Source organism: Cryptotermes secundus, unplaced genomic scaffold (genome assembly GCF_002891405.2).
Source record: "Cryptotermes secundus unplaced genomic scaffold, Csec_1.0 scaffold1849, whole genome shotgun sequence".
NCBI classification, from domain to species: domain Eukaryota; kingdom Metazoa; phylum Arthropoda; class Insecta; order Blattodea; family Kalotermitidae; genus Cryptotermes; species Cryptotermes secundus.
Window position 1 is genome coordinate 74,910 of NW_019742449.1, and position 22,406 is coordinate 97,315.

Consider the following 22,406-nt stretch of genomic DNA (forward strand, 5'->3'; position numbering starts at 1 on the left):
CGCGAATTTGGTTTGGTGAATTCTACAGTACAAACGATATGGAGAATCCATATTAATTCCACGTTAATGTTACGTTAGTCTGTACTTAACTACGTATTTCACTAAAAAATGCAACATTTTAACTCGGTTTTTGGTAGATTTTTACGTGACTAACATAAGGCTACTGTGGAAGTGCCCATTTCGGTTACAACGATATTCGTTTATAACGACACTATTTTTAGGTCCCTTTGATGACGTTATAACCAAGTTCTACTGTATATTGTTTGCACTTGGGACGGAGTTCGTATCATTTATTTCTCATCATATTATTAGTGTGACGGACCAGAATGAAACAAATCTAATATTTACATGTTCCTTTCTTTTGTTTTCTTAATCAAGGATTACAATTATAACTGTACTTATACTGTTTCTGTGCTAATATACACTTATAAATGTATACATCATTTAATAAATCGAAATTGTTCTGTTTAATGATTATCCTAGTTTCCAGTTATCCAGGGAAATTCACTTCCCATCAACCCTGGATAATCAGGAATGTACTGTATACACTTATAGGTCACCATGATTATACTTTCATACAATTATTCATGCAAACAGAATAGCTGCCAATTATATGAGTTGCTCTGTTAACAGTATAAAGTGGCTTATTGGCCTGTGCTTCACTTATGAGACACACGTTCCTTTACCAAATCCCATTCATATTAAAGAGGACAAGAAAAAGATGAATAGGAAATGAAGATAAGGAGAAAGATCAGTTCTTCTCATCCAGACTGGGTCTGTGGTTCACCCACCATTCTATCCAATGGGTAACAGGGGCTCTTTCCCCTGGGGTAAAGTAGCTAGGGCATGAAGCTGACCACTCACCTCCATCTAGTGCCAAGGTCAAGAATGCTGAAGATATATCTCCACTCCCTCATGTCTTCATGACATAGAGCTTATTATTATTATTATTATTATTATTATTGTGGAGGGGGTGGGTTACCCCATGCACTGCGACCAGTTGTTGGTCTACTGTGCATCCCCCTGTAATTATTCTACCAGTTGCCATGCCCTTCTAGTACTGGTGCTTGCTATCAGCCCCGTTCTGCCAGCGAGGTCGGCCACCTCTATGGCAGTGGTCCCCGATACTTCCCCATCTACTGGAGGAATTGGAAACTACTTGGGCGGGAAACTTTTGGCCTAATTTTGCTCATAGGTCTCCTAGAGACATGAGGATCTTTTACATGTCATAAATCTATGACACGGGACACACGGCTTAAAGTCCCTCCCGGAGGACTTGTTCCCTGAATTTTTCCGCCCTTAAAAATTCCACGACCTCTGCCAGGTTTGAACCCGCATATCTTGAGTCATGAGGTGAGAACATTACCCCTAGACTACGGAGGCTGCTTGACATATAGCTTAATTAAGCAAGCACTGTACCTTCTTACATTTTATGATGCTTTATTTGCTGATATGAACAAGAAAACTTTGTATGGCCACAGTAGTGCCAGAATTTAAAGATCCCTGGCATAGCCTGCATGTGATGTGGGAAGCCCCAATTTGGGTGAATGATTGCAGCATTTTTGTCAGATCTTCACTTTAGTTCCATATTTTCAAGTCACAGCACAGTAGAGGGTGCCTTCTGGCAAAGGAGTCATGAAGTAACATGTGACTGTTGACCAGTGTTGTTTTTATGTGGACAGTGCTGATCACTGATATGAGGGATCATTAAATCATAGCAGGACAGCGATGTCTAATAACTTTCTGACAAATCTGAATATATGCACTCATATTTGGTTCACTTAACCTAATAATTCAGAGTTAATTAACTGTGATGGTTTCATACCTCTTTTAAAGTTATACTCCACACTCGATGAAAGGGCTGACTGCTGGAAACATAGATATGGCTAAGGGAAGGAGGTCTTTCTTAGGCACTGCCCCCAGAAGTTGGGCAGCTGTAGAAATGTCACTGCAGTTGAAGTCTGAAAATGAAAGGATATAAATGTTCATGCCTGACTTTAAACTGTGGTATACAAACACTTCTACTTTCATAAATGCAGATAACAGCAATTCATAGGTATCACAGAATGTTTGTTCAGAACCTGATGTAAGCATCTAATCATGTAAGATTATTTTAATTACATCTATACATGAAAAGTGCACAGTTAATGTACATTCCAGTGCTGCCATATTAGATATTTGTATCACAGTTCTGGGGCTCTGTAATGAACGGCATCAAGCCATCCCATTGCTGGTGATGATGATGGCTCACACTATAGCCACACTGATGTCTCCTTGGATGGCCCATGGGGTAACAACCTGGTGGTGGCTCACCTTAATTCCAACAGCTTTATCGGGAGCTGCATGCTTCATGCTCATATGGTAAGAGCAGCTCAAACCTATCCATCATGTTCTATGAGTATACTGTTCCTATATTAGTGGCTTTTAACAAGAGATGGCATGACCCACTAACAGGGCATACATTGTACTATAGCTTCTTAGATGTTGCTAGAACGTTGCTGTCTCAGAGGTGTAAGAAAAGGGATTAGTGTGGTAGTAAGAAAAGCACATTACCTACTGCAATTATGTCTACTCAGTTAAAATTAAACAGTCTGTAATGTAAATGCACATACTGAAGATGAAACGCTAACAGAGCACACAGCCTGAAATAAGTAAAATTTCTGAAGTTATTATGTTTGTAGATGACACAAGTATTCTTCGCACAGCTAAAGACTACTATAATTTAAAAATAAAACTTTATGTTGTTTTTAATCATATGTTTACATGGTTTCAAAATAATCAATTCGTGTTAAATCTGGATAAAACAAAAATGATAAAATTCGCCCTAACAGCAGCTACGAGCTACCCTCTATATACACTGTTTTTTTAACAAAACGCTGAAAGAAGTAGAAGTGATAAAATTTCTCGGTTTGCGGCTGGTCAATCATCTGACTTGTAAGGGACATATAGATTTTTGCTTCATAAGTTGAGCACACTTGGTTTTCTAATGCAAAAATTGTCTTATATATTAAATATTAATAATCTTAAAGCTGTATATTATGTGTATTATCATTCATTGTTGAAATATGGAATAATATATTGGGGAAATACATCAGACAGTCATAAGGTCTTTGTTATGCAAAAGAAAACAATAAGAATAATGGTGGGAGTGGGCCCAACTCATACATGTAGAGATCTATTTAAAAAGCTTGACATACTACCAATCCCATGTGTATATTTGCTCTCACTGATGACATTTGTTGTTAATAATCTGGATAAGTTTCAGACCAATAACTCTGTATATATGATTGGTACAAGAAGGAATGACCACCTTCATATACCTACAACACATTTATCATCCTATCAGAGTGGGGTGTATTAATCAGGCGTCAAGCTATTTAACACTCTGCCATAAAATATCTCAGCTTTAAAAGATGATAAAAATCAATTTAGGCTTGTTTTACAAAATTATTTGCAAAGTAACTCATTTTACTCTATTGACAAATTTGTTGAGCATGCAAGGGGCTCAAATTTTAAGAGTTAATAAATGTGTGTTTGTATTATACACTGTTGAGACTAACTTGCTGTAAGTGTGGCAGTATGTATGATGTCTGTGTTTGTTATGAATTTTAATATGTTATTATGAAACTATATTAATATGGCTGGCCAATGTGTGTGTAATAGCAAGGTGTGTAATTGCGCAGCATAGAGTTCTTATGGTTGGAAATATGAGGGATTTTGTTCAGGGTCAATGTGATAGTGGGTTTTCCACGGCCTATGTGTGTTGTCTTGATAACTTACGCTGTGTGTGTGAGGCCTAAGTGGCCTAAGGGCGTATGATGTGTAGTCATCATGAATTTGTAATGTGTGACATGTTTTATATCCAGCCCTACAGGGAGATGATTGGATCCATGAAGTGAAAATGAATGTAAATGTAAAACTTATTTGTTGTTGCCCGAATTTTGATATCTGTAAGGGATAGTACAGATGTAGGGGAAGGATATTCCTTGCTAAATTCTTGTCTACTCAGTTAAAATTATGAAGTTTGTAATGTAAATGAAAACACTGAAGACAATTTGTCTCTTCTGACTATGCATTCTTCCCTTCTGTTACAGCTACCAGGAATGCTGCCTGTAATAAAAATGAACTGATTTTTTAAAGGCACATAGGTACTTGAAGTTTACACCAGTGAAGGAAGTTAAAAGACTGAGACATTGTCATTTCCTAGTACCCAAGCTATGCATGAGCATGCTGGCACAGTAGTCTACCATGGTCACAATTACATTCATCAGTCCTATATTTGTTCAGTTGCTAAGATGCTTTACACTGCTCTGCAACTAAATTAGATTACTAATTCTGAGCTGTCATACTTTCTAAAAATTAATAAGTATCAAGGTCCAACAAGTGCAATAATTTAATATTGAGCAAGCTTTTATATGTTTCAGCTATTACTGACCAACATCAGATGACAAAGTCAACACAACATAAATACTTTACATGATAAACATATGTTGTAATGATTTTTCTACTGTTATAAATCAAGACAGATTACAATATTAATTTAAGTAAAACAAGTTATGAAAAAAATAATAGACAATATCAGTACAATGAATTAAAAGTTACTACTGTATGAGTATGTGAAAATGTTGCCCCTAAGTGTTGGTCTGACATGGAACAATTCATTCACAACCAGTCCATAGGCACGTAAGCTTTTTCTTTCCGCCACCTATGACAGTTCTCGCGACAGATTTGCAATTCGAAATTTTCGTACGCTAAGTCCTGTCCCATACAACCTGACTTGGTTAAGCTCCACACTGTTCTGTTCGTAAAGCATTAGAGGCACTAGGTGTGTTCTGCAATATTGGCATCGTTAACTACCTGTCTCTTTATTCCCTCCACTTCTACCATTCCAACGATGTGCTCCTGTAGGTTAGGTTGCCGTAAATCAGCTGAGTGTCATAGACGTCGCAGACTTTCTGGAGCTGTCTTCACAAGCTCACAGAAAAAATCCTCTTACACAGATTTCAATCTCTAATCCCGGCCTACACTCAAAAGCTATTGGTGTGTAGTCTATGGCGTCTATGGTCAGCACCTGTCAACATGGTCGAGCATGGTCCTCATATAGAACAAAGATTAGAAAAGTGGAAGACATTCTCCTCCACTCTATACCTGATTACAACCCTCAGTCAAGCGCAACGTTCGGTTGGCTATGACGTTTGGTGAACAGCTGAAAAATAAACTATTGTAGTCTTCAGATATTGTATATGATGTTCCTTTTGTTTATATAGGGTTCTGACCACTCCTAAAATAAAATTTTTTGCAATCTTAGGGTTGTTCCTGGATCTCTATGGTGGATGCTCAGCACTGGCCGTCATGAAAACGCGGTTCAGTTACTGCATATGATCGTTAAAGTCAACATAAAAGAGCGCCTACGTTTAAATCATAAATTCCTGGAGGAGTATCGTGATTTCTGGTCACGGAATCAAAGAAGCCCGAAGATATGCTGCTTAAAAAGCAACAGTAACAGCAGGAATAATCTGTTGGAGTTTGAATGGTTCCACTGTTATTCATGCAGGAAAGGATTCATCATTATTAACGCTTTGTGGTAGGCTTTTTAAAAGCTTGTAGTGATAATAAAGAGAAAACGACGAGAGAATATTAACTGACGTTGAACATAGACGGTAAAAAGAGGAACCCAAAGTCAGAGCTATACAGTGCAACAGGATGCTGCAATTTAATATTTTTAAAAACACTTTTTACGCCCTGATTAATATTTTACACTATAATTAATTAGATATGTGCGAAAATGACCCGTTCAGTTAGAAATGAGAATTTCGAAAAAATTCCAGAGTCAATATGTTACATAGAATTATCTCTACAAGAATATTTCTTATGCTGCAATGATGATTTATAGCACCATCTTTTCCAATTCCACTGAAGCTCAGTCGGTTTCTTTGGTATGAGACTAGCTGGGAACTGGGAGGTCAGGACCGTCAGGACTTTCTTACCCGGCAGAAGTAAGAGTTTTTTTTTTGAGGGGAGGGGTCAAATTGGCTCGTGCTGACGATGCGAACCATCATCACTGTGGTGTTCTGAATAATTTGCATGCTACTGCGCAAAGCAAAATCAGTTACCGTATTTCATAACTCTTGAAGTCAGAGACTGAAAAATCAATATTCGAATGATGATCGTGATTTTTCTCGATTCGTTCTCGAAAACGTGAGGCATGTAGATGCTTTTTACCTAAATTTCTGCCTATAATAGAATTTTCACATGAACAGTCCAAGTATGAAAAGTTTCCCATGATAGATTACCAGTCTTGACATTTGACAGTCCAGAGAAAAGGACTTCATTCTCAAGGCCTACAAACGAGGCTCCCTTTCACTACTAGCAGAATTAGTACCACCAGCAACCACCGTGTGCTGTGGCCAAATCTGAGCAAGTCTGAGGCACTACTGGGAATTTGCCTGGGGGGACTAGGGAAAGCCACAAAGTACCTCAGGATATCATGAAAATGAATGAAATGAAATCATGAAAATGAAACAAATCAAATACCTCAGGATAGCCAGTGTCTTTGAAGAGATTTGAACCTAACACCTCCCAAATACGTATCTACAGTATTACTGTTGCACAAAGCTTGAGAGAACATCACGACCAAACCAATTAATATAGGATTAAGCAAAAGATGTGGATTATCCTGTTTTGTTTAACACACACATATATACAGAGTGTTTCACAACTTTAGGGCATAACTGTAGGAGGTGATTTCCTAGGCCTTTGTGATCAGAAAAGTTCATGTAAACATGTGTCCGATTTTGGACGGTTACGGAGTTATGACCGTTTTTTCATTCCCGTGCACGCCCTCGTGTGAACCGCGTCTGTCAGCTGGCGGGTCGCTATTTTTAGCCAGCTACAGACAGAGCTTTCTCGTTATCTCGACACTTGAGAGCTACGTAAGGCGGGGTGGGTTGGTATGTCCGGCGCGATTCACAACCGAGCGGCAGCCTGTGTTGCGGCCGGCGGTGGCATTTTCGAAAATCAGATTGAAGCACCAATGAATTCAAATTAAAGGTAATTTCACGAAGTTAACTTTACATTCATACTTTAAATGTATCATGTATTATGCTGGTTTATTATTTTGTTCCGTTTATTGTCTAATCGTTACCTTATATTCTGAGTTTAAAACGGTCATAACTCCGTAACCGTCCAAAATTGGACACATGTTTACATGAACTTTTTTGATCACAAAGACCTAGGAAATCACCTCCTGCAGTTATGCCCTAAAGTCGTGAAACACTCTGTATACGTATGTATCAATGAAATAATAAAGGATTGTGACAAAACATGAACTAAGTAAGATTTGAATGAAACAGGTAAACCCTCATCTGACATATGCCAATGACTAACCTTTGCTTGCAGTCTCAGAAGATACATTATGGAGAGTAGTTATGGAACTAAACTGAGTAATAGAGTTGTATAACCTAACAACTTCAGAAATAAAAATAAGGAATAGGTATTCAAAGGCAAACACTGGCAACAAATTATAATAGTTATGAGTACAAATAACGAATGCTTCTGTGATGTAGTGGTCAGCGTTCCTGGCTTCAGATGCAGAGATGCGGGTTCGATTCCCGGCCCTAACAGATTTTTTCTGAGAAGTAGTGGGTGTGGAACGAGGTCCACTCAGCCTCATGAGGATAATTGAGGAGCTATTTCAAGGAAATAGCGGCTCCGGTCTAGAAAACCGAAATTAACGGCCTTGTGGGTGTTATTGTCATTTGTTGCACTGACCACGCGACACCCTCTATCCACTGAGGTTGACACTAACTTCGACGACAAGCGGTGGTCGCTTGATCGGTATAGTTCGCTTGCGGACTAAAATCACGGGTTTTTTTTTGTTTGTTTATGAATATAGATAATAGCATTGTAGAACACGTACCCACATTAAATACCTTGAATGAAAAAATGTGATCACCTAAATTAATACAAAGATGAAAGATAGCATGTAACTGACTATGTAGAATAATGAAGAAATATTTAAGACTAAGATTAGGCATTCTTTTATTACTACATAATGTAACAGCTAAGGTAAGTTTATCTTTTGGAAGTGAAATTCAGATTACAAGGAAAAGGTAAGAAAAAAAACAGAACCTACAAATAAGAGACTTCTTAGGTCAATGCTAGAAGTAAAGAAGTATCAAAACAACATGTCTAGATAGTAGACTACCAAAATTATTATAATGTTCTTACATAATCTCAGAGGACTTCATTGGGGTGTTAATTGCAATTAATATTAACTAATTTAATACAGCATTTGTAATTACAATGTCATCATTCATTTCTCTTGAATTTCAATTTGTTTCTCTTTACAGGATGCTATGTGGTTTGTGTTACTATGGAAATTATTATACTTGTGTGAACTTGGTAAGTACAGCTCTTGGCAGAAGATCTGATCCCTCAGACACCTTTGTTTCCTACTGGTATGCTGCACTAATGGAGATTCCAATCTGGATATTGCCCTTTATTCTTCAGGGACGTCTTCGTGTCTGTCAAGTCACACTTATAGTTTCACTTGTATGTGCAGCTGTTTTAAATATTTGCTACGCCATATTACCAACAGGTGAGTTAAAAAAAGGTAATCTAAAGGGTAAATACAGGTGACCCACTGAGTGCATTATGTTGTTGAAAGTTCCTATGGAGTGTGACTTTGGGCCATTCTGTACATTGCTTCTCATTTCTTGGTGCAGCATTTTTCTCAATGAGTCATTCAACTTTTCAAGAAATTCCCTCTTGTTAGAGGCTCATTTTGGTCACTAATGGACCTTGTTCTTACCAGCATTATTATTACTAATATATATAAATGTTCATATTCTGCATAATAAATTATATAGCATGAAATATTAGAGTGTCTGTGAATGAATTCAAAGGAATGTGGAAGGAAGCTATTGTGGCCTCCTTCAGAGTTCTATCCCTGCATTTATACTCATATATGTAAACCAAGAAAACTCAATTTACTGGATCTATGGGCCAGGATCCAAGCTCAGGACCTCTGAAATATGAACAGCATTGCTAACTACTATGCTTACAACCTATTCCCATAAAATCTATTTCAGTATTTTCCTTCCATATGTGATAGTTCCAAAAGGGGGGAAAAAGGACAGCAACCATATCCCAAATCTGGAAGCTGTTTAGATTAGTTCCTTGCACATTATAGGCTTTCAACAGATAATCATTTCTGGAGCCAACTGTGTAGTTATTCAGAACACTTCTGGAAGCCACTATGCTCAATATCTTGCAATGCAGTCTTTCAAGCCCTTGAAGTGATGGGGCTTCATTCATGAAAAACTTAAGAGGCACCACAATACATGCTAGGCAAGTTGTTGGGGAAGCAAGGACAGATGTGCCAGGGCACTGTCTTTATCTATAGATAGTTTGGGTTGCTTCCTGTCTCCCTGTATATTCCCTTATTGACTGTTATCAAACACCTAAATCTAAGTTCTTCCCTTACAGTTAGAGACCAAGTTCTGAAACCATACACAATAGCAACAAAAATTGCAGTTTTGTATTCAGCTAGGTCACAATTAATGCAAGTTCAAATAATGTGATTTTATAGTTAACAATCAAGTTTCTTCCGTCAAATGTGACACTTTTTTAAGTTTTCCACCTCGTCAGCACCTGCCTTACATGTTTCGGCTCACCACGGAGCCATCATCAGAGGCATTTATAGTAGAAAAAGAAATCACCAACACACAAAACTTCACTTTGTCCAAGATAGCCACGTTCCAGTTAATTAAAATAATTACAAATAGTTAAAATTACCCAGAATGTCGATTCACTAAAAGTTTTTCACACACCACAGTAGCTTCCTTATTTGATTCGTCGTTAATTCTGTAAAATTATGTTTCGTTATTTGAAGTAAGAATTCTTAAAATCCCTAGAATTCTTTCCCGCTTGGCCCAATCTTTTTGCTTCGGGATGTTGTTGGCGTGTGTTGTCTGTCGGTAGTTGATGTTGCTTGTCTGTGTGTTGTGATGTGTGTTAAAAAAGTGTCACATTTGACGGAAGAAACTTGATTGTTAATTGGTTAGTGTGACGGACCAGAATGAAAGACCTTAAACTGATTTTATAGTATTTACGTTTTTGTCCAATTAACAGTCTACATAGACAAGTTCAATTCACTTTCACTCTCACCTGATATTATGAGATTGTCTATTGTATTATAAAGTAAAGCTGCAAAGCACTGAATTTCTGACAAACTGTTTAAGTATATCTCACTACTTACCTATTACAAATCAAAACAAGAGTTTAATGAATTTAACTAACCAGAGTTTGATAGTGGAACCTCTTATGCTGCCACAACTCACTTATCATAGAGGACACACCACAGAGAAGTGAGAATGCTATTCAAGTAAGTGTCACATTGTTACTTATATACACCAGTGCAGGTGCCAACAAAGTAACACGTCCCTATTCTATCTATACGTCTATTTCCAAGTAGGTAGTCATTATTTACTTATTATTGGTGCAACTTCATGATGCATTATGTATATAATAAATTAATTTCAATTACTTATTTTGCAGGATATGTTGCATTAAGTTTAGCGCTTGGGTTGATGACCAGATTTGCAGTGGCAGTAGCATATTACACAATAGTCCAAAGACGATGCGAAATGAACAATATTTTTGACAAAATTTCTACAGCCCGTACAGAGAGTCCAATGGGTCTAGCAGTTGCTGTTGTTCCTAGCATTGTTTATATGGTAAATCTTAATATTGATCTAACACACTCATTCCTACACTTTATATTTATTCTGGGTTAAGGGCATTACTTCTTTCTCTTTTCAACTGACTACTTCAAGAACAGTGCTGCAAACAATATTTGCAGCTTTATCAGTTTGACTGTGACAGAATTTAGCTAATAATTCTGATTTTAATAATGATAAAAAAGAGTTCACCTAAGAGAATATACCTATTAATTATGAATAATTTTGTGGGTAAATGAGAGAAGTTGGCAGCCATCAAATGAACACTTTTTTTTACACAATGTAATAATAAAAATAATTTATCAAAACTGAAACCTGCAAGAGTAATAAATAATTCAGGATACAATTCAGATCATTCAAGTGAGCAGTTTTGCTCACTACCTGTCATATTTGAGAGGTAGTAATACACACTCTGAAAGGCAAGTTCTTCTGTGCATATTTTAATATTCTGTTACTCATATATGGTGAACTGGGATAGCACAATTGGTATAGCGACTGGCTGAACGACCAGAGAGTCAGAGCTCGAATTCCAGTGGAGTCAAGAATTTTCACTTCTTCATGTTGTTGAAACCAGTTCTGGGGTCCACCCAACCTCCTATATAATGGGTACTGGGGGCTCTTTCACCAGGGGTAAAGTGGCCGGGGTGTGAAGCTGACCACTCACTTCCAAACAGTGCTGAGGTCAAGAAAATGTAAATCTATACATCCACCCTCCCATATGCCTTCATGGTGTAGTGCTTAATTAGTTATTTGACTGCAACATATGGCTACAATATGATTATTCTACTTTCATAATCACCTCAGAGATATGTTCACCACACTGCTGCAGTGCTGGTATTAAAAATTCATCTTACTAAACCAATCTGTTGCACACAAAATTAAGAGAATCCTAAAATTGAGTTGATGGTGTCAGTGGTGTGTGTATATACAGGCTGTCATGCTAATTGGTCAGTTCAGTCAATTTCTTAATCACTGATTAGTTTCAATGCTTGATTACTCAGTTAGTCCTGTCATGTAAAATACTGTAAAGTATACTAGATCAAATGTCTCACACCATGCTAAATAAACAGAAACACATCTTTTGTGGTTATTTTATGATCCTGTCAGTATTTATATTACATATATTGTCTAAAACATCTCTGAGGATATGTCATCATAACATAGTAAAGCATAGTACTACAGCATCAGCAGAAAGTTTTTTTTTCTGTGGCGCTACAGCCCCAATTTGGGCCTAGGCCTACCTCCATGAAACTCTTTGTTTCACTTCGGTTTACTAGATCTTACGCATTCGGTAGGACTCCTTGGGCGAGTGATCAGCTCGTCGCAAGGCCTCTATCTGTAGACAAACACAAACAAACGCACACAAACATCCATACCCTGAGTGGGATTCGAACCCACGATCCCGGCTTCCGAGCGAGCGAAGACAGTGCATACCTTACACTGCTCGGCTACTGTGACCGGCCAGCAGAAAGTTACTAGATTCTATTTTCAGCATACAATGGGAACTAAGATCACCATACCAGAAGCCTCACAGACACAAAACTTTCCTTCCATAAGGTTGCCTACTCAAGCTATGACATACCATCCTCAAAGACGTTTTTAACAGTCAATAAGAGAAACATAGTGCATAATGGGAATTTAAATTAACTGGTAAAATAGCATCAGCATACAGTGAATGTACATGTAAATGACTTTATGCCAACAATTATCAATAATTTAAAGTGCAAACCTGTATTTATAGATTTAAATATTGTAACGTGTTTCATTACTGAAGACGCCGTAGAGATTGTTAATTGGTTTATTCAACAACCTACAAATTTCGGCTACAATTATTTATAACAATGTTACGGGTTTCCACACTTTACAAACCCTGCAACTAAATCTCTTCACACTATCTTCAAGAGTCTTCACATATTAATAACGCGGGAGTTATACAAGTCTCTCTGAATTACACACTCCAAATATAACTGTACTACAGCATACACAAAGTCTTGAAAGCACACAATAAGTCTTCCACTCACTGACTTCTTAGTTATCGCTCACTGTCACATAAAATCTTGTAACCATGCATTTGGGTCTTCTTACAGTGACTGCTGCTATATTTCAACTCAACTGTCTTCGTAGGCAGTGTAGCTTTCTTATATATTCGCAGTGCCCGCCTGTTACGCGATCGCTGTTGGCTGTTACCCGTGTCACAGCTGCGTTGCGAGTTACGTCACTGTGTGGAGGGGGGGGGGGGGAAGGAGCGCNCATGTCACTGCTGGGGGAGAGGGGTTCTCAGTTGCGCAACATGTCACAATATTTAACCTTATGATTTGTTTAGGCTTCAATAGTTGTCATCAAGTTGGACAAAACCATGAAGATACTTTAATTTCTCACACTTCTCTCACTATATTGTTATTACTTGTTTAATTCTCTGCACACAACCAGCTGAATAGATTGGCTTAGGGTTCATCGATATTATCAGTATCATTACTTATTTGTTGATCTTATTGCTGTCTTATATTTTTAGGGCGAATATTACTATCAGATACCATCATTAGCATTTGGCATAGTTGCTTCAGTTGCAGCTGTTGTGTCTCTCTTTCTACCAACACATATGGCTGAGTTTCATGAAATTAATCACTACAAACCACTCCACAGGATGAGAAATATACATCTCAGAAAACAAAAGAAGTAAGTAGTATATTATTGTTATTATTTCTAGTAATATCGTTAATATTGTCTTTCACTTCTGATTAAATAAATTCCAAAGTCTTAAGTTAGCCAATGGAACCAAAGAATTAGGGATTACTGGGTTTTTGGACTTTGTTCATTGCCCAGTATTCTAAGTAACACAACATCCTGGAACCTGAATCTGTTTCTATCCTCAAGTGAGGGCTTGGACAAAGTCCAAAAACCTAGCAATCCTGAGTGTTATACACCATCGTCAGAATCCCAATGTTAGTGTAAGATTTGTCTACAAAATGTGATGACATCCTATAAACCCATGCACGGAGTAACTGTTGTTTCCTGACACCTATTTTTACATTTCACATCAGATGGCTTTCAAATATGTTAAAGCATGCTTTAAGAGCATTATGGCAATTCAGTTTTTAAAAGGAGAAATGTATACTAAAATGACTGATTATCACATTCGCTCATTACTGTGAAGTCCGTGACCACAATTGATACAGAACAAGTATTACATTCAAAAGCCTATGACCTTCTTACATCTCTCTTTCATGAAAAAGTAATGTCTCAGATGAAATATACACTGCCAGACAGATGCACTGACTAATTTTTAAAATTTAATATGATTAAAATTGATAGGCAGGGCATGCTGCATGATGGACTTATTTATTTATTTAATGACACAATCAGTAGCTCAATTTATATAGCATCAAATCATAGGATGATACAAATGATGTGAAAGAAAGTAGCCATAGACTAATTTGAGGTACTATCCTGGCATTTGCCTGGAAGAACTGAAGAAAACCAAACAACATCTTAATCAGAGCAACTGGCATTATGGTCAAGATTCAAACCAGGCACCTCCTGAATACAAGTCACAAGTCTACTGTTTGGGCTGATTTGCTCAATAGCATGCATGGAAGAGATGAGAAATTCATACAAAATTTTAATCTGAGAACCTGAAGGGGAGACCATTTTGTAGACCTAGGCATAGGCAGGAGAAAAAGAGTAAAATGGATCTTAGGAAAACAGTCTGAGGATGTGAAAAGTAGTAATTAGGCTGAGAATAGGGTCAAGTGGTAGGATTTACTGAACAAAGTAATGAATCTTCTTGTTCCATAAAAGGCATGGAATGTCTCATCCAGCTGAGTGACTATCAGCTTTCCATATAGTATATAACACTGAGTGTGAGTTCTTGGGAGACAAAGGTAAGTAATCTGACACTGACAGACAAAAAGTGGCCTCTAAAACACATCTGGTGAGAAAGGTGGTACAGGAATGTACTAATTCTCTAACCTCTGTACAAGGAAGAAAATATCTGGGAACAAATTTAACAAAATTTGACATAAATTATTTCATCTTCTTCAAGTGATTTTAAAAAGAAACTTATACTTTAATTATAAAGCCATCTCCATGCATCTCTGTCTAACCATAATTCATCAATCAGATTCTTTTCCATTTCTTTTCCTCTACTCTCAGTGTCATCTTTCACCTGATTCTGCTGGTGCATTCTAAGTTTACTGAGGCAGTAATGAATTCAGAAAACAATCTGAATATACATTAACAGCTTGCTGTGTTTTAAAACTGTTATTCTGGACTTCATAAATTTTCCAAATATAATAAAACTCATATATTTTGGAAACTGGCTATATTTCTATCTTTATGTGAACATGACATCTTACTGTGGTTTCAGAGTAGCTCTACCTTGGAGCCCAACAGGAGAGGTTTCATTTCATATTATGTTCGCATGAAGTTGGAAGAAGAACCAATTTCCAAAACATTGTGCTTTTAATAAACCTGGACAATGGAAAACGCCCAGAATACTAATTTTAAATATTGTCTCAGAGCAGTATCAAAGAACACACAGCCTGCTGCACCATTCATAGCTACACCAGAGACCTCTTAGCTGTAATAAATTTCTATCATGCCTCTAGAGCTCCTGAAACAGTGGCAGCAACGAATTCCCTGCCACACCTAACAGTCAGGTGTTACTCTAGCCTGTTAATACAATTTATTTCTTTCATTCTTTAAATTTCAAATGTTATGTGTAGTCACTGACATTCTGAAAATCATGCAATGAAGGCAGTGGTGATGACTTCTATGTTTAATCTCCAGCATTAGGTGATATATCATTTTAACTTTTGTTGCCAGATTGTTATGAATAATGAGTTAACAAATGTGGCATTTCAGGCCTCCTGTATTATCAACAGAAAACCAGAGTGCAGATGCAACACATATAGCTTCTACAGTACCCTACCATCTCTTGGAATCTACATAAATGAAGTGACTGCTATAAATTCTGAGGTTTTCATAATGATGACTGTTCATATTGTGGTCTCCTTGATTATGATACTATGATACAACACATTCAAGGCTGACCCTGGAGATGATGGTAGCATGGTCCTCTAAAATGTTGGTGTCTACCCACAAGATTACACAGTATCGCAATGCAGAAGATCACTACCTGATTTCTACACAATTGATGCCAACTTACTTACAGTCAGTATTATATTACTTTACTTATATACTCACAATTAAATGTATGTATGTGAAACACACCAGTGTATACTAAACATTAACGTAACGAGCAAATATTTTTGCTCTTTAAAGCAGAAAGGATAAAGGAGGGTCAACAAAGCAAACATTAGCTTAGTTTAACAGTCACATAAAGATGTAATTTATACAGCATACAATAATTTTCAACTGAACAGCTGCAGTTATTCTTAGGGTGACCAGATGAACATGTGTTATGCCCTGAGAATAACACATAATGAATGACAAGTGCAATGAAAACAAAAATCATATATAAACATTTTATTAACAAAACATCGTAATGTAAAGAGGCAAGACAAACATGACAGTCCACATTGATTGATATATGCTTTATATTACATCTGTGGAAAAAAATTAAAGTTGCACATATCAGAGAAAAATACATGAGATAATATTCTTTTGGTGTTTGTAAAATTTTCCAGTTAAAAATTAAAGCTCTTTCTATAAATAAAGAGTAACAACAGCTCTGTATTCCATTAAGGGATAACTTGATCAACAATATTTTTAGTTACAATGTATTTAAACTTTAAGAGGAGTTTGGTACAGAAAGCTCAAAAACACCACTAAACTTGATTCAAATACTGAGAAAAATGTAAATATACAAAATTGAACAAACACTTTTTCATGATTATCTTAAAATGGGATATGCTGAACTTTCCACATTATAACATCTGTATTTATTTTGTGTAGTGTTGCTAGCCTCTTCTTTCATTCAGCATTACACTTTCCTTTCTACATCTATTAATGTAACAGGCATAAAAAGACCATATGGCATCAAACTGTTATTACTGTAACATCAATAAAAACAAGTCTTACAATATTAGAGCCTTTTTTTTAGAAGAACTTGATACAGAGAAGCCAAGTTCTCATTTTCTGAGCTAACATCTGTACTGCAGATCAAAATCGAAGTGATGTTCATGTAAAATGGAATAAAGAATATCATCCTTGAAACACACTTCACAGAGTATCACACAGGCAAAGACCAGTTACATTTTCATTCATTCATAATTACTAAAATTTCACAATGTATCTACAGCTCCATGTTGAGATATTTTGTACAAAATCAGTTTTTTCTTTTATGCTTAAACAATTTAATTATGCAGTATCTATATAACACATTTCTATACACACACACACATTTGTAGTTTTATGTGTTCTGTGGATGGAATACTACATACAAATATTGCTTAAAGACACAACATGACTTTCAGATACAATATTGTGTTTCCATTATGGTACTCACAATCTTCAGTGGTTGAGAGTAAAGTAGTACTGTCTTGAAGTACTGTTTGAATCACAATATATTTACTCTATTCAAAGCAGAGCAACTTTCATACATAAACTCAGAATGTAGTTTGTGTATCTTCTAAATATGAGAGATTCACAGATGAAACAGGTGATCAGATGCAGAAGATTTAACATTATATTAATGCCATATCTTCATTTCTTTTATCCATAACAGGGAAATACACAAAAATATAAGTAGAGAAGATGGCAACTCCAGGCTTGCTACAGCAACTTGTCATGTAACCTTATGTATGTAACATTATTGTGATCTATTACTGAAAAATGAAGAAACTGTCATTATTCATCACAAAAGAAGGGACACCTGTAACAGCAAATTCTTTACTTTGTGCGAAACTTTATTTATAATTTAGAGTTTCGAACATGAGAGAAAGTAAATAAAAAATTAATACAAAACAAACCTGCCACCAAAAGTAAGAGCTCAGAGAAACAAAAACCTGGAAGTAATAATGAAACTATGCTGGGTCTCTCAGCACATTAGTTAGGTATATTGCAATAAGCGTAAAAGTAAGTGTACTGAAATACCTCTAAAACACTAGCTGACAAGAGAAAAGGGATACAATTACAGCAAAAATTCTGTCTCACAAACTTACACATCATGAAGACCTCTGAATCCCAACAAAACACAGTGTGTTCATGTATAGGCTTCTTATACAATGGAAGAAATGATCTGTAACAGTGAAGTTCTTATGTTAAAGACAGCATAAAATGATTTGTCACCTTATTATGAATTTCATCAATGAGATAACAATTTTAAAATAGCACACCACTGACTCAGGAAACACATGACTGCAGGTATCTGTTTTTGTCTGTGCTGTAATTCTGCAATATTTCATTATTAAAATTCCATTTTATTTGCTGTGTGACACCACTCAATCATGATTATAATAACCTTAACTACATAGCTGTGAGTCATGCAAGTCAATATGTAAGTAAAAGAGGATATCTTTCAGAGTAAGAATTTAAAGAATGCATTTAGTTTTGCACATTGCAAGAGATGAAGATATTTACAATTTCACTGACATTTTCACTGGAAGTAAGAACAAAGACTTTTGATAATCTTCACTGTGAAAATATTATCCTGTTGTCACTGTTTTATATCACTTACGCATTTTAACTTACATGTTAGAAGCTTGGTGTGGTTTGTGACTTACCTGATATTAAGAAAAGACTACTGTGTGGCAATGCATAATAGGATAACAGGCTGCCCAATTATATTACAGACCAAACCAGACCAGAAGTAAAACACACTCTCAATATATGGCCATATTTTTAAACAGGCCTTCAGAAGTTTACTGTCAGTCTGAGTTAGTACATTAGCTCTTACATGAAGAAATATTGTAACGTGTCGGGAATCCAGAAGAGTCACTTCTATGGAAACGCTAGAACAGACCGTTGCATAGGAAACAACAATCGCTCTATTGTAGTTCTAATAGGAGTCTCCACAGTTATAACAGAGGGTTCGTTGCATAGCAGCAACCGAGGTTATAAAACGGGGTTGAATGCATTCGCACAGCTAGTCTTTATCCAACCGTCGAAAAAGAAAGTCTCGGATTAGTCGCCAAAAGAAGTTAGTCTGCTATAAACCACCAGAGAAGACAGTCCAGTATTGCCGAGATATTGCAAGCAGTAATTGTAACACTGCAAGAGCAAACGATTGTAAAGTGTGTAAGGTGAGCGAGTGGAATAAATCCGCTATATCGAACACGGCATAAACTTATTTGTAGCGTGACACACAAAATACGCAACAATATAAACACATCATGTACCTGTATGATTTATTGCAGGGACATTATCCTTTCCACATAAACAACATTCTGAAAGGCTGTGCCATAGCTCAAGCAGTCAGTCGCTGGCTTCCCATCACGGGTCTGGTCAAGTGGGATTTGTGGTCGACAAAGTGGCGCTGGGGCGGGTTTTCTCCAAGTACTTCAGTTTCCCCTGCCAATATGCATTCCACCAAATTCTCCATAATCATAATCACCCGGGGCAGGTACAATGGTCCAATCAGTGGCCGCAGTGCCAAGTGGACCCAGCTGGACTCCATCCCCCACTAAGCGAAAAGTTCTCAGAATGCTTGTATTCCTCTTGGGATTTATAAGTTTAATATAAAAGTGTTAAAAACTTGTTTTCTTTTTTTTGGGGGGGGGGTTGCTTCTAAGCCCTTATCCACTTGTACAATTTACAAAACAAGTAGCCATTTCTAGCAGTATACATATTGTATCATCATGCTAAAACTGAAATACTGAACTGTTAACTGAATCCCTCAGTTTTCAGCCATTGAAAACAAAACAAAACTGGGAATGATACAATCATGAAATGAATCACATGAACCAAACAGTAGGAACTCAAAGGAATTCCCAGAATAATACAGAATCTATCATGCAAGAACTAGAATGATACACAAGATTTTCATGGCAGTGAAGCTTTTAGACTGCGATCTTCTGGGTCATGACAACATGTAGACTTGTTGGTGGGTACTTACACCTCATATGAACCTGTTGCTTCTATCTTCAGGGTATCCAAAACATCAGTAACCACAAACAAGCATATGTTGTATCATGAGAAAAGTACCTCTTTAAATCTGGACTAGCTTGATACCTATACATACAGTCTGACAGCAAGTGAAGTAATTACTATACCATTATTCTCTTCATATGCAAGGGTTAAGTAAACATACTGACACTAACAGATGTACAATATGATACAATGAAATATGGTCTATCAGACCTAATGCAGTCATCATAATATCAGAACAAATGATAGATTCACACAGAAAGAAGTATGTACATAAATATTTTAAAAAAAGCAGAAAAAGAATGCACCCCATTATGCATGGTTCCAATTAGTAGTAGACATGTCTGGGTAATACCAGTCTTTTGCAAACTTAGCCCACTCTTTTTGATGTGATTTTACAGAATGTTTTGTACTTCGTAACATGTCAATTCAGAAAACGATTAATTTCCTTTAATTCCACTTTTCATGAACATCACAGGGACAGGAGGATACTACTGTACATTTTAATGAAGGTGAACTACATATTCAGGTGAAGTTCACATAAATTTACTGTTGGCTAAAAGTAACAATAAGAACATAAACAAGCACATGCTACAATCAGTTCAGAGTTAATATTCTTCCAGCCTCCTATCTAACAAGATTAATATATACAAAACTATAATTTTACCCATGTGTATGGGTATAAAGCCTCATCTCTTAGCCCAAGAGAAGATGACAGATTAAGGATGTTAGTGAACAGGATGCCAAAATGAATATTTGGTCCTAGGAAGAGAAAGTACCAGGAGGCTGAAGAAAAATGCATAACAAACAGCTTCACGGATTATACTTTTCATCAAATATTATTTCAGCTATAAAATTTTAAGAGAACAGATCACAAGGAAGACAAAGACACAGATGGGAAGGTAGCACTAAAATGGATCTTAAAGAAATGGGGCACAATAATGTGGGCTGTATTCATACGGCTCAGGGCAAAGACTAGTGACATTCCACAGGGTGCACAGAATTTCTTGATTAGTTGAGTGACTATTTTCTTCTCAAGGACTCATTCCCCAGAGTTAGTTAATTAGTTAATAAAAATCCTACATATCATTTTCCCTGATCAAACACTTGGCAAAATGCACTTAGTACATCTAAAGAGATCACAAGAAATATATATACAGTATTAATTAGAATTTACACAATATGCCAAAGGAATCCACACACGACTGTCCAGGCTCAGGCTCAAGTGTTGTGCCTCATTACCATTAACTACATGAAGTGACACGCTTACTGGTATATCTTTATTTTATTGCCAGCAATAAAGGTAACTTTATTTGCATACATTCAACATATTTGAGATCCTTCAGCCTCATCTGCCTCAGAAGTTTTCAAAGGAACCTTAAATGATTTATCACCTACATGACTGTGTTTCTAATGCTAAAAACCTGCTTTAACCTTTATTTGCCATATGTCAAAGATTAATGAAACAGTCATGATGTACAAGAATAGTATGTAAGTGTACTAACTATTATGCAACATACCTAATATCAGACATGCTAACACACAACACAGTATTGAGAAAAATATTATCTAACAATTTTATCTTCATTAATAACATATACACTGCCAAAAATGTACCATATCTTCTGGAGAATAAGACATACTCTATTCCCAGTGAATGCTGCCTAAAACCGTGTACATTTTACAGTGCCATTGCAGGTCCTTTTCCTAAAATGTTACCTCCAAGTTTGGATGCATCTCATTGTTCAATGTGTTTGTAGCCCAGAAATTACAGTATACAAATTTTATGTAAGTGCAGAAATTTATGTGACATTGTATTTTTCATGACTTGATATATATCTTTCACAATGTTTGTTTGATCAAATTCTTACTTCAGTGAATTAATTTTGTACGTGCACTGAAATGTAGTTTTCCTGGGTGCCTCACCTTGTTGTCACATTTAGATGTCATGTCATGCCTTCAACAGAATTGCCTGACTGTGATTCAGTACCAAATCCTATATCATCTTTATTCATTGTTCAACTTTATCTTCTGATTGCAACCTCATGTAGTGAATGCATCCAGCCTTAATCACTATTCCAAAGTACCGTTAAAACATCTCAGATGGATATAGCATCACATATGAAGTAACAGATAGAATATTTAAAAGAAGAGACTGAAACTGACCTTGTACAGAACTATGACTCTGAACAATAAGGAACATAGTTTCATATATTTAAAATGTACTGAGTATTATACTTGGAAGAAACAAACCTTGAAATGAAAGCAGTAAATCATAATAAGTACAAAAAATGCACAAGAGTGCATTCCATTACATACTGCAATATCCAAACTGGCTTATACAAAGGAACTGCTATATATACCTTATGGGAGAATCTTCAGACACTGTCTAGTTGTTAGCAATAATGTCTCATATACTGGGGGTCACATATTCAATTCTGGGTCCACAGATAAGATGTCATGATTGAAGTTTTCTGTGGTCGTTCTCCATCTCTCCAGCAGAAGTAGCTTAGCCCCTCAGCACATAATACCATTAACCTATTGGTTATGGCTTGTGGAACAGTTCTGTATAACACTTTGACTGACCAAGGACTGACTTATAGCACTACTGTCTTT

General features: G+C 36.5%; 2 protein-coding genes across 3 annotated transcripts in view; one reads left to right on the forward strand and one right to left on the reverse strand.

Annotated features, from left to right (window-relative positions):
• The window catches only part of LOC111873220 (ankyrin repeat and SOCS box protein 3), a 39,170-nt gene extending 33,990 nt beyond the window's left edge, over positions 1-5,180 (reverse strand). Inside the window, exons 1-2 of the mRNA XM_023867750.2 lie at positions 4,858-5,180; positions 1,826-1,961 (exon numbers count right to left, since the gene is read on the reverse strand). The gene's annotated coding sequence lies outside the window, so the exon portion shown is untranslated. The remainder of the gene's footprint in view (positions 1-1,825; positions 1,962-4,857) is intronic.
• Positions 1-18,508, forward strand: part of LOC111873219 (solute carrier family 22 member 1-like) — a 32,257-nt gene extending 13,749 nt beyond the window's left edge. Inside the window, exons 5-11 of one of the 2 annotated variants that reach the window (XM_023867747.2) lie at positions 2,190-2,361; positions 5,309-5,584; positions 8,352-8,403; positions 8,512-8,599; positions 10,561-10,739; positions 13,255-13,418; positions 15,606-18,508. In XM_023867747.2, the coding sequence (XP_023723515.1) occupies positions 2,190-2,361; positions 5,309-5,584; positions 8,352-8,403; positions 8,512-8,599; positions 10,561-10,739; positions 13,255-13,418; positions 15,606-15,693 (1,019 nt within the window). In that variant the 3' untranslated portion in view covers positions 15,694-18,508. Of the gene's footprint in view, positions 1-2,189; positions 2,362-5,308; positions 5,585-8,351; positions 8,600-10,560; positions 10,740-13,254; positions 13,419-15,605 lie in introns of both variants that reach the window. The other variant, XM_023867746.2, reaches the window with a different exon arrangement.
• The last annotated feature ends 3,898 nt before the right edge of the window (positions 18,509-22,406 follow it).